Source organism: Colossoma macropomum, unplaced genomic scaffold (assembly GCF_904425465.1).
Source record: "Colossoma macropomum unplaced genomic scaffold, Colossoma_macropomum, whole genome shotgun sequence".
In the NCBI taxonomy this organism is placed as follows: Eukaryota; Metazoa; Chordata; class Actinopteri; order Characiformes; family Serrasalmidae; genus Colossoma; species Colossoma macropomum.
The window spans coordinates 28,199,913-28,218,044 of record NW_023494791.1 but is presented as its reverse complement, the minus strand read 5'-3'; the positions used below and the strand labels follow the sequence as shown (position 1 = coordinate 28,218,044).

Here is an 18,132-nt window from a genome sequence, read left to right as displayed (position 1 = left end):
ATGACTACTGAGGTACCCTCAACTACAACATTAACAGATATTCCAACTACTAGTGCATCCACAGTGGCATCTACTACAATCACAACAGAGACAACTGCTGAGACAACTGCCCTAGCAATGACAACGATTAACACTGAAGTACCCACAACCAATGAAACTCCAACAAGTACAATCACAACAACAGATGTAAGTACAACTACGGCCTCCAACACTGAACCTACTAAAAGCACAGCACCAGACACTGCCGAAATAACAACGGCTCCAGCCATGACTACTGAGGTACCCTCAACTACAACATTAACAGATATTCCAACTACTAGTGCATCCACAGTGGCATCTACTGCAATCACAACACAGACAATTGCTGAGACAACTACTCTAGCAATGACAACAATTAACACTGAAGTACCCACAACCAACGAAACTACAAGTACAATCATAACAACAGATGAAACTACAACTACGGCCTCCAACAATGAACCTACTAAAAGCACAGCACCAGACACTGCCGAAATAACAACGGCTCCAGCCATTACTACTGACGTACCCTCAACTACAACATTAACAGATATTCCAACTACTAGTGCATCCACAATGGCATCTACTACAATCACAACAGAGACAACTGCTGAGAGAACTACTCTAGCAATGACACCAATTATCACTGAAGTACCCACAACCAACGAAACTACAAGTACAATCATAACAACAGATGAAACGACAACTACGGCATCCAAAACTGTACCTACTACAAGCAAAGCACCAGCAACTGCTGAAATAACAACGGCTCTAGCCATGACTACTGACGTACCCTCAACTACAACATTAACAGATATTCCAACTACTAGTGCATCCACAGTGGCATCTACTACAATCACAACACAGACAATTGCTGAGACAACTGCTCTAGCAATGACAACACTGAACACTGAAGTACCCACAACCAACGAAACTACAAGTACAATCATAACAACAGCTGAAACTACAAATACAGCCTCCAAAAATGTAGCTAATACAAGCACAGCACCAGCAACTGCCGAAATAACAACGTCTCCAGCCATTACTACTGACGTACCCTCAACTACAACTTTAACAGATATTTCAACTACTAGTGCATCCACAGTGGCATCTACTACAATCACAGCAGAGACAACTGCTGAGACAACTGCCCTAGCAATGACAACGATTAACTCTGAAGTACCCACAACCAATGAAATTCCAACAAGTACAATAATAACAACAGATGTAAGTACAACTACGGCCTCCAACACTGAACCTAATAAAAGCACAGCACCAGACACTGCCGAAATAACAACGGCTCCAGCCATGACTACTGACGTACCCTCAACTACAACATTAACAGATATTCCAACTACTAGTGCATCCACAATGGCATCGACTACAATCGCAACACAGACTATTGCTGAGACAACTGCTCTAGCAATGACAACACTGAACACTGAAGTACCCATAACCAATGAAACTCCAACAAGTACAATCATAACAACAGATGTAAGTACAACTACGGCCTCCACAACTATACCTACTACAAGCACAGCACCAGACACTGCCGAAATAACAACGGCTCCAGCCATGACTACTGAGGTACCCTCAACTACAACATTAACAGATATTCCAACTACTAGTGCATCCACAGTGGCATCTACTACAATCACAACAGAGACAACTGCTGAGACAACTGCCCTAGCAATGACAACGATTAACACTGAAGTACCCACAACCAATAAAACTCCAACAAGTACAATCACAACAACAGATGTAAGTACAACTACGGCCTCCAACACTGAACCTACTAAAAGCACAGCACCAGACACTGCCGAAATAACAACAGCTCCAGCCATGACTACTGAGGTACCCTCAACTACAACATTAACAGATATTCCAACTACTAGTGCATCCACAGTGGCATCTACTACAATCGCAACAGAGACAACTGCTGAGACAACTGCCCTAGCAATGACAACGATTAACTCTGAAGTACCCACAACCAATGAAATTCCAACAAGTACAATCATAACAACAGATGTAAGTACAACTACGGCCTCCAACACTGAACCTACTAAAAGCACAGCACCAGACACTGCCGAAATAACAACGGCTCCAGCCATGACTACTGAGGTACCCTCAACTACAACATTAACAGATATTCCAACTACTAGTGCATCCACAGTGGCATCTACTGCAATCACAACACAGACAATTGCTGAGACAACTACTCTAGCAATGACAACAATTAACACTGAAGTACCCACAACCAACGAAACTACAAGTACAATCATAACAACAGATGAAACTACAACTACGGCCTCCAACAATGAACCTACTAAAAGCACAGCACCAGACACTGCCGAAATAACAACGGCTCCAGCCATTACTACTGACGTACCCTCAACTACAACATTAACAGATATTCCAACTACTAGTGCATCCACAATGGCATCTACTACAATCACAACAGAGACAACTGCTGAGAGAACTACTCTAGCAATGACAACGATTAACACTGAAGTACCCACAACCAATGAAACTCCAACAAGTACAATCATAACAACAGATGTAAGTACAACTACGGCCTCCAACAATGAACCTACTAAAAGCACAGCACCAGACACTGCCGAAATAACAACGGCTCCAGCCATTACTACTGACGTACCCTCAACTACAACATTAACAGATATTCCAACTACTAGTGCATCCACAATGGCATCTACTACAATCACAACAGAGACAACTGCTGAGAGAACTACTCTAGCAATGACAACGATTAACACTGAAGTACCCACAACCAATGAAACTCCAACAAGTACAATCATAACAACAGATGTAAGTACAACTACGGCCTCCACAACTATACCTACTACAAGCACAGCACCAGACACTGCCGAAATAACAACGGCTCCAGCCATGACTACTGAGGTACCCTCAACTACAACATTAACAGATATTCCAACTACTAGTGCATCCACAGTGGCATCTACTACAATCACAACAGAGACAACTGCTGAGACAACTGCCCTAGCAATGACAACGATTAACACTGAAGTACCCACAACCAATAAAACTCCAACAAGTACAATCACAACAACAGATGTAAGTACAACTACGGCCTCCAACACTGAACCTACTAAAAGCACAGCACCAGACACTGCCGAAATAACAACAGCTCCAGCCATGACTACTGAGGTACCCTCAACTACAACATTAACAGATATTCCAACTACTAGTGCATCCACAGTGGCATCTACTACAATCGCAACAGAGACAACTGCTGAGACAACTGCCCTAGCAATGACAACGATTAACTCTGAAGTACCCACAACCAATGAAATTCCAACAAGTACAATCATAACAACAGATGTAAGTACAACTACGGCCTCCAACACTGAACCTACTAAAAGCACAGCACCAGACACTGCCGAAATAACAACGGCTCCAGCCATGACTACTGAGGTACCCTCAACTACAACATTAACAGATATTCCAACTACTAGTGCATCCACAGTGGCATCTACTGCAATCACAACACAGACAATTGCTGAGACAACTACTCTAGCAATGACAACAATTAACACTGAAGTACCCACAACCAATGAAACTACAAGTACAATCATAACAACAGATGAAACTACAACTACGGCCTCCAACAATGAACCTACTAAAAGCACAGCACCAGACACTGCCGAAATAACAACGGCTCCAGCCATTACTACTGACGTACCCTCAACTACAACATTAACAGATATTCCAACTACTAGTGCATCCACAATGGCATCTACTACAATCACAACAGAGAGAACTGCTGAGAGAACTACTCTAGCAATGACAACGATTAACACTGAAGTACCCACAACCAATGAAACTCCAACAAGTACAATCATAACAACAGATGTAAGTACAACTACGGCCTCCAACACTGAACCTACTAAAAGCACAGCACCAGACACTGCCGAAATAACAACGGCTCCAGCCATGACTACTGAGGTACCCTCAACTACAACATTAACAGATATTCCAACTACTAGTGCATCCACAGTGGCATCGACTACAATCACAACAGAGACAACTGCTGAGACAACTGCCCTAGCAATGACAACGATTAACACTGAAGTACCCACAACCAACGAAACTACAAGTACAATCATAACAACAGATGAAACGACAACTACGGCATCCAAAACTGTACCTACTACAAGCAAAGCACCAGCAACTGCTGAAATAACAACGGCTCTAGCCATGACTACTGACGTACCCTCAACTACAACATTAACAGATATTCCAACTACTAGTGCATCCACAGTGGCATCTACTACAATCACAACACAGACAATTGCTGAGACAACTGCTCTAGCAATGACAACACTGAACACTGAAGTACCCACAACCAACGAAACTACAAGTACAATCATAACAACAGATGAAACTACAACTACAGCCTCCAAAAATGTACCTACTACAAGCACAGCACCAGCAACTGCCGAAATAACAACGGCTCCAGCCATTACTACTGACGTACCTTCAACTACAACTTTAACAGATATTTCAACTACTAGTGCATCCACAGTGGCATCTACTACAATCACAACAGAGACAACTGCTGAGACAACTGCCCTAGCAATGACAACGATTAACACTGAAGTACCCACAACCAATAAAACTCCAACAAGTACAATCACAACAACAGATGTAAGTACAACTACGGCCTCCAACACTGAACCTACTAAAAGCACAGCACCAGACACTGCCGAAATAACAACAGCTCCAGCCATGACTACTGAGGTACCCTCAACTACAACATTAACAGATATTCCAACTACTAGTGCATCCACAGTGGCATCTACTACAATCGCAACAGAGACAACTGCTGAGACAACTGCCCTAGCAATGACAACGATTAACTCTGAAGTACCCACAACCAATGAAATTCCAACAAGTACAATCATAACAACAGATGTAAGTACAACTACGGCCTCCAACACTGAACCTACTAAAAGCACAGCACCAGACACTGCCGAAATAACAACGGCTCCAGCCATGACTACTGAGGTACCCTCAACTACAACATTAACAGATATTCCAACTACTAGTGCATCCACAGTGGCATCTACTGCAATCACAACACAGACAATTGCTGAGACAACTACTCTAGCAATGACAACAATTAACACTGAAGTACCCACAACCAACGAAACTACAAGTACAATCATAATAACAGATGAAACTACAACTACGGCCTCCAACAATGAACCTACTAAAAGCACAGCACCAGACACTGCCGAAATAACAACGGCTCCAGCCATTACTACTGACGTACCCTCAACTACAACATTAACAGATATTCCAACTACTAGTGCATCCACAATGGCATCTACTACAATCACAACAGAGACAACTGCTGAGAGAACTACTCTAGCAATGACAACGATTAACACTGAAGTACCCACAACCAATGAAACTCCAACAAGTACAATCATAACAACAGATGTAAGTACAACTACGGCCTCCAACACTGAACCTACTAAAACCACAGCACCAGACACTGCCGAAATAACAACGGCTCCAGCCATGACTACTGAGGTACCCTCAACTACAACATTAACAGATATTCCAACTACTAGTGCATCCACAGTGGCATCTACTACAATCACAACAGAGACAACTGCTGAGACAACTGCCCTAGCAATGACAACGATTAACACTGAAGTACCCACAACCAATGAAACTCCAACAAGTACAATCATAACAACAGATGTAAGTACAACTACGGCCTCCAACACTGAACCTACTAAAAGCACAGCACCAGACACTGCCGAAATAACAACAGCTCCAGCCATGACTACTGAGGTACCCTCAACTACAACATTAACAGATATTGCAACTACTAGTGCATCCACAGTGGCATCTACTACAATCACAACACAGACAATTGCTGAGACAACTACTCTAGCAACGACAACAATTAACACTGAAGTACCCACAACCAACGAAACTACAAGTACAATCATAACAACAGATGAAACTACAACTACGGCCTCCACCAATGAACCTACTAAAAGCACAGCACCAGACACTGCCGAAATAACAACGGCTCCAGCCATTACTACTGAGGTACCCTCAACTACAACATTAACAGATATTCCAACTACTAGTGCATCCACAATGGCATCAACTACAATCACAACAGAGACAACTGCTGAGACAACTGCTCTAGCAATGACAACGATTAACTCTGAAGTACCCACAACCAATGAAACTCCAACAAGTGCAATCATAACAACAGATGTAACTACAACTACGGCCTCCAACACAGAACCTAATAAAAGCACAGCACCAGCAACTGCTGAAATAACAACGGCTCCAGCTGTGACCACTGAGGTACCCTCAACTACAACATTAACAGATATTCCAACTACTAGTGCATCCACAATGGCATCGACTACAATCGCGACACAGACTATTGCTGAGAAAACTGCTCTAGCAATGACAACACTGAACACTGAAGTACCCATAACCAATGAAACTCCAACAAGTACAATCATAACAACAGATGTAAGTACAACTACGGCCTCCAACACTGAACCTACTAAAAGCACAGCACCAGACACTGCCGAAATAACAACGGCTCCAGCCATGACTACCGACGTACCCTCAACTACCTCATTAACAGATATTCCAACTACTTGTACATCCACAGTGGCATGTACTACAATGACAACAAAGACAACTGCTGAGACAACTGCCCTAGCAATGACAACGATTAACACTGAAGTACCCACAACCAATGAAATTCCAACAAGTACAATCGTAACAACAGATGAAACTACAACTACGGCCTCCAACACTGAACTTAATAAAAGCACAGCACCAGCAACTGCCGAAATAACAACGGCTCCAGCCATGACTACTGAGGTACCCTCAACTACAACATTAACAGATATTCCAACTACTAGTGCATTCACAGTGGCATCTACTACAATCACAACAGAGACAATTGCTGAGACAACTACTCTAGCAATGACAACGATTAAAACTGAAGTACCCACAACCAATGAAACTCCAAAAAGTACAATCATAACAACAGATGAAACGACAACTACGGCATCCAAAAATGTACCTACTACAAGCACAGCACCAGACCCTGCCGAAATAACAACGTCTCCAGCCATTACTACTGACGTACCCTCAACTACAACATTAACAGATATTCCAACTACTAGTGCATCCACAGTGGCATCTACTACAATCACAACACAGACAATTGCTGAGACAACTACTCTAGCAACGACAACAATTAACACTGAAGTACCCACAACCAACGAAACTACAAGTACAATCATAACAACAGATGAAACGACAACTACGGCATCCAAAACTGTACCTACTACAAGCAAAGCACCAGCAACTGCTGAAATAACAACGGCTCTAGCCATGACTACTGACGTACCCTCAACTACAACATTAACAGATATTCCAACTACTAGTGCATCCACAGTGGCATCTACTACAATCACAACACAGACAATTGCTGAGACAACTGCTCTAGCAATGACAACACTGAACACTGAAGTACCCACAACCAACGAAACTACAAGTACAATCATAACAACAGATGAAACTACAACTACAGCCTCCAAAAATGTACCTACTACAAGCACAGCACCAGCAACTGCCGAAATAACAACGTCTCCAGCCATTACTACTGACGTACCCTCAACTACAACATTAACAGATATTCCAACTACTAGTGCATCAACAGTGGGATCTACTACGATCACAACAGAGACAACTGCTGAGACAACTGCCCTAGCAATGACAACGATTAACTCTGAAGTACCCACAACCAATGAAATTCCAACAAGTACAATCATAACAACAGATGTAAGTACAACTACGGCCTCCAACACTGAACCTACTAAAAGCACAGCACCAGACACTGCCGAAATAACAACGGCTCCAGCCATGACTACTGAGGTACCCTCAACTACAACATTAACAGATATTCCAACTACTAGTGCATCCACAGTGGCATCTACTACAAACACAGCAACAGAGACAACTGCTGAGACAACTGCCCTAGCAATGACAACGATTAACTCTGAAGTACCCACAACCAATGAAATTCCACCAAGTACAATCATAACAACAGATGTAAGTACAACTACGGCCTCCAACACTGAACCTACTAAAAGCACAGCACCAGACACTGCCGAAATAACAACGGCTCCAGCCATGACTACTGAGGTACCCTCAACTACAACATTAACAGATATTCCAACTACTAGTGCATCCACAGTGGCATCTACTACAATCACAACACAGACAATTGCTGAGACAACTACTCTAGCAATGACAACAATTAACACTGAAGTACCCACAACCAACGAAACTACAAGTACAATCATAACAACAGATGAAACTACAACTACGGCCTCCAACACTGAACCTACTAAAAGCACAGCACCAGACACTGCCGAAATAACAACGGCTCCAGCCATTACTACTGACGTACCCTCAACTACCTCATTAACAGATATTCCAACTACTAGTGCATCCACAGTGGCATCTACTACAATCACAACAGAGACAATTGCTGAGACAACTACTCTAGCAATGACAACGATTAACACTGAAGTACCCACAACCAATGAAACTCCAACAAGTACAATCATAACAACAGATGAAACGACAACTACGGCATCCAAAACTGTACCTACTACAAGCACAGCACCAGCAACTGCCGAAATAACAACGGCTCCAGCCATGACTACTGAGCTACCCTCAACTACAACATTAACAGATATTCCAACTACTAGTGCATCCACAGTGGCATCTACTACAATCACAACACAGACAATTGCTGAGACAACTACTCTAGCAATGACACCAATTAACACTGAAGTACCCACAACCAACGAAACTACAAGTACAATCATAACAACAGATGAAACTACAACTACGGCCTCCAACAATGAACCTACTAAAAGCACAGCACCAGACACTGCCGAAATAACAACGGCTCCAGCCATTACTACTGACGTACCCTCAACTACAACATTAACAGATATTCCAACTACTAGTGCATCCACAATGGCATCAACTACAATCACAACAGAGACAATTGCTGAGACAACTGCTCTAGCAATGACAACGATTAACTCTGAAGTACCCACAACCAATGAAACTCCAACAAGTGCAATCATAACAACAGATGTAACTACAACTACGGCCTCCAACACAGAACCTAATAAAAGCACAGCACCAGCAACTGCTGAAATTACAACGGCTCCAGCTGTGACCACTGAGGTACCCTCAACTACAACATTAACAGATATTCCAACTACTAGTGCATCCACAATGGCATCGACTACAATCGCGACACAGACTATTGCTGAGAAAACTGCTCTAGCAATGACAACACTGAACACTGAAGTACCCATAACCAATGAAACTCCAACAAGTACAATCATAACAACAGATGTAAGTACAACTACGGCCTCCAACACTGAACCTACTAAAAGCACAGCACCAGACACTGCCGAAATAACAACGGCTCCAGCCATGACTACCGACGTACCCTCAACTACCTCATTAACAGATATTCCAACTACTTGTACATCCACAGTGGCATGTACTACAATGAAAACAAAGACAACTGCTGAGACAACTGCCCTAGCAATGACAATGATTAACACTGAAGTACCCACAACCAATGAAATTCCAACAAGTACAATCGTAACAACAGATGGAACTACAACTACGGCCTCCAACACTGAACTTAATAAAAGCACAGCACCAGCAACTGCCGAAATAACAACGGCTCAAGCCATGACTACTGAGAAATCCTCAACTACAACATTAACAGATATTCCAACAACTAGTGCATCCACAGTGGCATCTACTACAATCACAACAGAGACAACTGCTGAGACAACAACTCTAGCAATGACAACGATTAACACTGAAGTACCCACAACCAATAAAACTCCAACAAGTACAATCATATTAAAAGATGAAACGACAACTACGGCATCCAAAAATGTACCTACTACAAGCACAGCACCAGCAACTGCCGAAATAACAACGGCTCCAGCCATGACTACTGAGCTACCCTCAACTTCAACATTAACAGATATTCCAACTACTAGTGCATCCACAGTGGCATCTACTACAATCACAACACAGACAATTGCTGAGACAACTACTCTAGCAATGACACCAATTAACACTGAAGTACCCACAACCAACGAAACTACAAGTACAATCATAACAACAGATGAAACTACAACTATGGCCTCCAACAATGAACCTACTAAAAGCACAGCACCAGACACTGCCGAAATAACAACGGCTCCAGCCATTACTACTGACGTACCCTCAACTACAACATTAACAGATATTCCAACTACTAGTGCATCCACAATGGCATCAACTACAATAACAACAGAGACAACTGCTGAGACAACTGCTCTAGCAATGACAACGATTAACTCTGAAGTACCCACAACCAATGAAACTCCAACAAGTGCAATCATAACAACAGATGTAACTACAACTACGGCCTCCAACACTGAACCTACTAAAAGCACAGCACCAGCAACTGCTGAAATAACAACGGCTCCAGCTGTGACCACAGAGGTACCCTCAACTACAACATTAACAGATATTCCAACTACTAGTGCATCCACAATGGCATCGACTACAATTGCGACACAGACTATTGCTGAGAAAACTGCTCTAGCAATGACAACACTGAACACTGAAGTACCCATAACCAATGAAACTCCAACAAGTACAATCATAACAACAGATGTAAGTACAACTACGGCCTCCAACACTGAACCTACTAAAAGCACAGCACCAGACACTGCCGAAATAACAACGGCTCCAGCCATGACTACCGACGTACCCTCAACTACCTCATTAACAGATATTCCAACTACTTGTACATCCACAGTGGCATGTACTACAATGACAACAAAGACAACTGCTGAGACAACTGCCCTAGCAATGACAATGATTAACACTGAAGTACCCACAACCAATGAAATTCCAACAAGTACAATCATAACAACAGATGAAACTACAACTACGGCCTCCAACACTGAACTTAATAAAAGCACAGCACCAGCAACTGCCGAAATAACAACGGCTCCAGCCATGACTACTGAGAAATCCTCAACTACAACATTAACAGATATTCCAACTACTAGTGCATTCACAGTGGCATCTACTACAATCACAACAGAGACAACTGCTGAGACAACTACTCTAGCAATGACAACACTGAACACTGAAGTACCCACAACCAACGAAACTACAAGTACAATCATAACAATAGATGGAACTACAAGTACGGCCTCCAACACTGAACTTAATAAAAGCACAGCACCAGCAACTGCCGAAATAACAACGGCTCAAGCCATGACTACTGAGAAATCCTCAACTACAACATTAACAGATATTCCAACTACTAGTGCATTCACAGTGGCATCTACTACAATCACAACAGAGACAACTGCTGAGACAACTACTCTAGCAATGACAACACTGAACACTGAAGTACCCACAACCAACGAAACTACAAGTACAATCATAACAATAGATGGAACTACAAGTACGGCCTCCAACACGGAACCTACTAAAAGCTCAGCACCAGACACTGCCGAAATAACAACGTCTCCAGCCATTACTACTGACGTACCCTCAACTACAACATTAACAGATATTCCAACAACTAGTGCATCCACAGTATCATCTACTACAATCACAACAGAGACAACTGCTGAGACAACAACTCTAGCAATGACAACGATTAACACTGAAGTACCCACAACCAATAAAACTCCAACAAGTACAATCATATTAAAAGATGAAACGACAACTACGGCATCCAAAAATGTACCTACTACAAGCACAGCACCAGCAACTGCCGAAATAACAAAGGCTCCAGCCATGACTACTGAGAAATCCTCAACTACAACATTAACAGATATTCCAACTACTAGTGCATTCACAGTGGCATCTACTACAATCACAACAGAGACAACTGCTGAGACAACAACTCTAGCAATGACAACGATTAACACTGAAGTACCCACAACCAATAAAACTCCAACAAGTACAATCATATTAAAAGATGAAACGACAACTACGGCATCCAAAAATGTACCTACTACAAGCACAGCACCAGACACTGCCGAAATAACAACGGCTCCAGCCATGACTACCGACGTACCCTCAACTACCTCATTAACAGATATTCCAACTACTTGTACATCCACAGTGGCATGTACTACAATGACAACAAAGACAACTGCTGAGACAACTGCCCTAGCAATGACAATGATTAACACTGAAGTACCCACAACCAATGAAATTCCAACAAGTACAATCATAACAACAGATGAAACTACAACTACGGCCTCCAACACTGAACTTAATAAAAGCACAGCACCAGCAACTGCCGAAATAACAACGGCTCAAGCCATGACTACTGAGAAATCCTCAACTACAACATTAACAGATATTCCAACTACTAGTGCATTCACAGTGGCATCTACTACAATCACAACAGAGACAACTGCTGAGACAACTACTCTAGCAATGACAACACTGAACACTGAAGTACCCACAACCAACGAAACTACAAGTACAATCATAACAATAGATGGAACTACAAGTACGGCCTCCAACACTGAACTTAATAAAAGCACAGCACCAGCAACTGCCGAAATAACAACGGCTCAAGCCATGACTACTGAGAAATCCTCAACTACAACATTAACAGATATTCCAACTACTAGTGCATTCACAGTGGCATCTACTACAATCACAACAGAGACAACTGCTGAGACAACTACTCTAGCAATGACAACACTGAACACTGAAGTACCCACAACCAACGAAACTACAAGTACAATCATAACAATAGATGGAACTACAAGTACGGCCTCCAACACGGAACCTACTAAAAGCTCAGCACCAGACACTGCCGAAATAACAACGTCTCCAGCCATTACTACTGACGTACCCTCAACTACAACATTAACAGATATTCCAACAACTAGTGCATCCACAGTATCATCTACTACAATCACAACAGAGACAACTGCTGAGACAACAACTCTAGCAATGACAACGATTAACACTGAAGTACCCACAACCAATAAAACTCCAACAAGTACAATCATATTAAAAGATGAAACGACAACTACGGCATCCAAAAATGTACCTACTACAAGCACAGCACCAGCAACTGCCGAAATAACAAAGGCTCCAGCCATGACTACTGAGAAATCCTCAACTACAACATTAACAGATATTCCAACTACTAGTGCATTCACAGTGGCATCTACTACAATCACAACAGAGACAATTGCTGAGACAACTACTCTAGCAATGACAACGATTAAAACTGAAGTACCCACAACCAATGAAACTCCAAAAAGTACAATCATAACAACAGATGAAACGACAACTACGGCATCCAAAACTGTACCTACTACAAGCACAGCACCAGACACTGCCGAAATAACAATGTCTCCAGCCATTACTACTGACGTACCCTCAACTACAACATTAACAGATATTTCAATTACTAGTGCATCCACAGTGGCATCAACTACAATCACAACAGAGACAACTGCTGAGACAACTGCCCTAGCAATGACAACGATTAACACTGAAGTACCCACAACCAATGAAACTCCAAAAAGTACAATCATAACAACAGATGTAAGTACAACTACGGCCTCCAACACTGAACCTACTAAAAGCACAGCACCAGACACTGCTGAAATAACAACGGCTCCAGCCATGACTACTGAGCTACCCTCAACTACAACATTAACAGATATTCCAACTACTAGTGCATCCACAGTGGCATCTACTACAATCACAACAGAGACAACTGCTGAGACAACTGCCCTGGCAATGACAACGATTAACACTGAAGTACCCACAACCAATGAAACTCCAACAAGTACAATCATAACAACAGATGTAACTACAACTACGGCCTCCAACACTAAACCTACTAAAAGCACAGCACCAGACACTGCCGAAATAACAATGGCTCCAGCCATGACTACTGAGGTACCCTCAACTACAACATTAACAGATATTCCAAGAACTAATGCATCCACGGTGGCATCTACTACAATCGCAACACAGACAATTGCTGAGACAACTACTCTAGCAATGACAACGAGTGATACTGAAGTACCCACAACCAATGAAACTCCATCAATTACAATAATAACAACAGATGTAACTACAGCTATGTCCTCCACAAATGTACCTACTACAAGCACAGCACCAGCAACTCCCGAAATAACAACGCCTCCAGCCATGACTACTGAGATACCCTCAGGTACAATATTAACAGATATTTCAACTACTAGAGCATCCACAGTGGCATCTACTACAATCACAACACAGACAATTGCTGAGACAGCTACTCTAGCAATGACAACGATTAACACTGAAATACACACAACCAATGAAACTCCAACAAGTACAATCATAACAACAGATAAAACTACAACTACGGCCTACACAACTGTAGCTACTACAAGCTCAGCACCAGCATCTGCCGAAATAACAATGGCTCCAGCCATGACTACTGAGGTACCCTCAACTACAACATTAACAAATATTCCAACAACTAGAGCATCCACAGTGGCATCTACTGCAATCACAACACAGAGAATTGTTGGGACAACAACTCTAGCAATGACAACGATTAAAACTGATGTACCCACAACCAATGAAACTCCAACAAGTACAATAATAACAACAGATGTAGCTACAACTATGGCCTCCACACCTGTACCTACAACAAGCATAGCACCAACAACTGCTGAAATAACAACGGCCCCAGCCATGGCTACTGAGATACCCTCAATTACAACATTATCAGATATTCCAACTACTAGTGCATCCACAATGGCATCTATTACAATCACAACACAGACAATTGCTGAGAAAACTGCTCCAGTAATGATAATGACTAACACTGAAGTACCCACAGCAACTAAAACTCCAACAAGTACAGTCATATCAACAGATGTAACTACAGCTACGGCCTCCACAGCTATACCTACTACAAGCACAGCACCAACAACTGCCAAAATAACAATGTCTCCGGCCATGACTACGGAGGTACCCTCAACAACAACATTAAAAGATATTCCAACAACTAGTGCATCCACAGTGGCATTTACTACAATCACACCACAGACAATTGCTGACACAACTGTTCTAGCAATGACAACAATTAACACTGAAGTACCCACAACCAATGAAACTCCAACAAGTACAATCACAACAATAGATGTAGCTGCAACCATGCCCCCCACAACTGTACCTACAACAAGCACAGCACCAACAACTGCTGAAATAACAACAGCCCCAGCCATGACTACTGAGATACCCTTAACTACAACATTAACAGATATTCCAACTACTAGTGCATCCACAGTGGCATCTACTACAATCATAACACAGACCATTGCTGAGACAACTGCTCTATCAATGACAACGATCAACACTGAAGTACCCACATCCAATAAAACTCTAACAAGTACAATCATAACAACAGATGTAAGTACAACTATGGCATCCACAACTCGACCTACTACAAGCACAGCACCAGCAATTGCTGAAATAACAACGGCTCTAGACATGACTACTGAGGTACCCTCAGCTACAATATTAACAGATATTTCAACTACTAAAGCATCCACAGTGGCATCAACTACAGTCATAACACAGACAACTGCTGAGACAACTGCTCTAGCAATGACAACGATTAACACTGTAGTACCCACAACCAATGAAACTCCAAAAAGTACATATTCAACAACAGATGTAAACACAACTACAGCATCCACAACTGTGCCTACTACAAGCACAGCACCAGACACTGCCGAAATAACAACGGCTCCAGCCATGACTACTAACGTACCTACAACTACAACACTAACAACTGATTTTCCCACTACTAGTGCATCCACAGTGCCATTCACCACAGCCACAAAACAGACAACTGTGGAGCCAACTGCTCAGGAAACAACAATAATTACTACGGATTTACCCAAAACAACCAGTGCAGCATCAACATCCTTTTTAACAACAGATTTAACAACAACTACTACATCCACAACTGAACGTACTACAAGCACAGCACCAGCCACTGCTGAAATAACAACAGCTTTAGCCGTGACAACAGCAGCATCTACCAGTGTACCCACAGTGGAGTCTTCTACAATTACAAAACAAACTGCTGAGAGAACTGCCTTAGAATCCACAACAATTAACACTGAAGTACCCAAAACCAATGAAATTCCAAAAACTACAATTTTAACTACAGATTTGCCTACAACTACTGCATCCAGTAAAAAATCTAGTACAAGCACAGCACCACCAACGCCTGAAATAACCATGGCTCCAGCCATGACTACTGACATACCCACAATTACAACACTAACAACAGATATTCCCTCAATCACTGCTTCTAAAGAGAAATCTACTCCCATCACGAAACATACAATTGCAGAAACTGCTTTAAATTTGACAATAATTACTACTAAAGTATCCACAACAACCAATGATGTACCAACAACTACAGTCATAATATCAGATTTGCTTTCAACTACTTTATCCACAACTAAATCTACTACAAGCACAGCACCAGTAACTTCTGAAACAACTGTATCAACAAAAGCTCTAGACACTACTCCTGAGGTACCCACAACTAAAACACTAACAACAGATATTCCCACTAAGAGTATTTCCACAAAACAGACAACTGCTCCTCTAGCAACAACAACAGTTAACACTGCAGCACCCACAAACAATGAAACTCCATCAAGTACAATAACAACAACAAATTTAATTACATCTACGGCATCTACAACCGAACCTACACCAAGCACAGCAGCAGCAACTGCCAAAATTACAATGGCTCCAGCCATGACTACTGACGTACCCAAAACTACAACACTAACAACAGATTTTCCCACTAAAAGTGTATCCACTGTGGCATCTGCTGCAGTCACAAAACAGAACACTGCTGAGAAAACTGCTCTACAGACAACAATTAAATCTGGAGTACCCCCTACCAAAGAGACACCAACAAATACAATCCTAACAACAGATTTACAGACAAGTACTGCATCCACAACCAATTTTACTAGAACAGCAACAGAAACTACTGAAACAACTGCTTCATCAACAACAACGGCTCTAGACACTACTAATGAGTTCCCCATAACTACAGCACTAACAACAGATATTCCCACTACCAGTGTGTCCACAGTGGAGTCTACTACGGTCAGAAAACATATAGCTGCCGAGACAACTGGTCTAGAAACAACAATGATGACTACTGAAGAACTCACAATAAACAAAGAAGCACCAACAACTAAAATACTAACAAAATATTTCAGTACAACTACTGCATCCACAACCAAACCTACAACAAGCACAGCACCAGTAACTGCTGAAATAACAACAGCTCCAGAGTTACCCAAAACTAAAATAGTAACAACAGATATTGCCACAAATAATGTATCCACAGTGACGTCTACTACAGTCACAAAACAGACAACTGTGGACAAAACTGCTCTAGAAACAACAATAATTACTACTGAGGAAAACACAACAGCCAATGAAGCACCTACAACTACAATCCTAACAACGGATTTAACCACAACTGCCACATTCACAACCGAACCTTCAACAAGCACAGCACCAACAACTGCCGAAATAACATCTCCAGTCATGACTGCTGCAGTATCTGCAACTACAACTCTAACAACAGATATTCCCTTTACAAGTGTCTCCACAGTGGAGTCTACTACAATCACCATATCAACAGCTGATTTTGTGACTTCCCCTGTTTCCACACCTGAGGTACCCCCAACTTCAATCACTGCACCAGTAACAGCACCATCAAAATTGGATTTAGTAACTGCTACTGCGTTCCCATTTCAGCACACTACAAATGCTTCACCAACTACAAACAGAACTACTGAAATACCCACAACTAAAGCCACAGAACAAACAACTGAAATGCTAATAACAAGTTTGTATACTACTGCTGCAGCCACC

The 18,132-nt window shown here is 42.1% G+C and overlaps 1 protein-coding gene across 1 annotated transcript; it reads left to right on the top strand.

Moving 5' to 3' along the window:
• Positions 1-18,056, top strand: LOC118811068 (mucin-5AC-like). Its single transcript, XM_036575280.1, has 9 exons — positions 1-166; positions 5,888-6,013; positions 8,015-8,146; positions 9,347-9,475; positions 10,109-10,273; positions 10,946-11,602; positions 12,422-12,931; positions 13,706-13,999; positions 17,935-18,056. The coding sequence occupies exons 1-9, from the start codon at positions 1-3 to the stop codon at positions 18,054-18,056; spliced, it is 2,301 nt and encodes a 766-aa protein (XP_036431173.1).
• Positions 18,057-18,132: the final 76 nt, after the last annotated feature.

Bases quoted from the DNA above. Each gene is read 5' to 3' on its own strand.
- LOC118811068 (XM_036575280.1), top strand. From the start codon at position 1: ATGACTACTGAGGTACCCTCAACTACAACATTAACAGATATTCCAACT. The intron at 167-5,887 runs GTACAATCACAA...CAACATTAACAG, and splicing joins AACCAATGAAACTCCAACAA to ATATTGCAACTACTAGTGCA. The intron at 12,932-13,705 runs GTACAATCATAA...TTAACACTGAAG, and splicing joins CACAACCAACGAAACTACAA to TACCCACAACCAATGAAACT.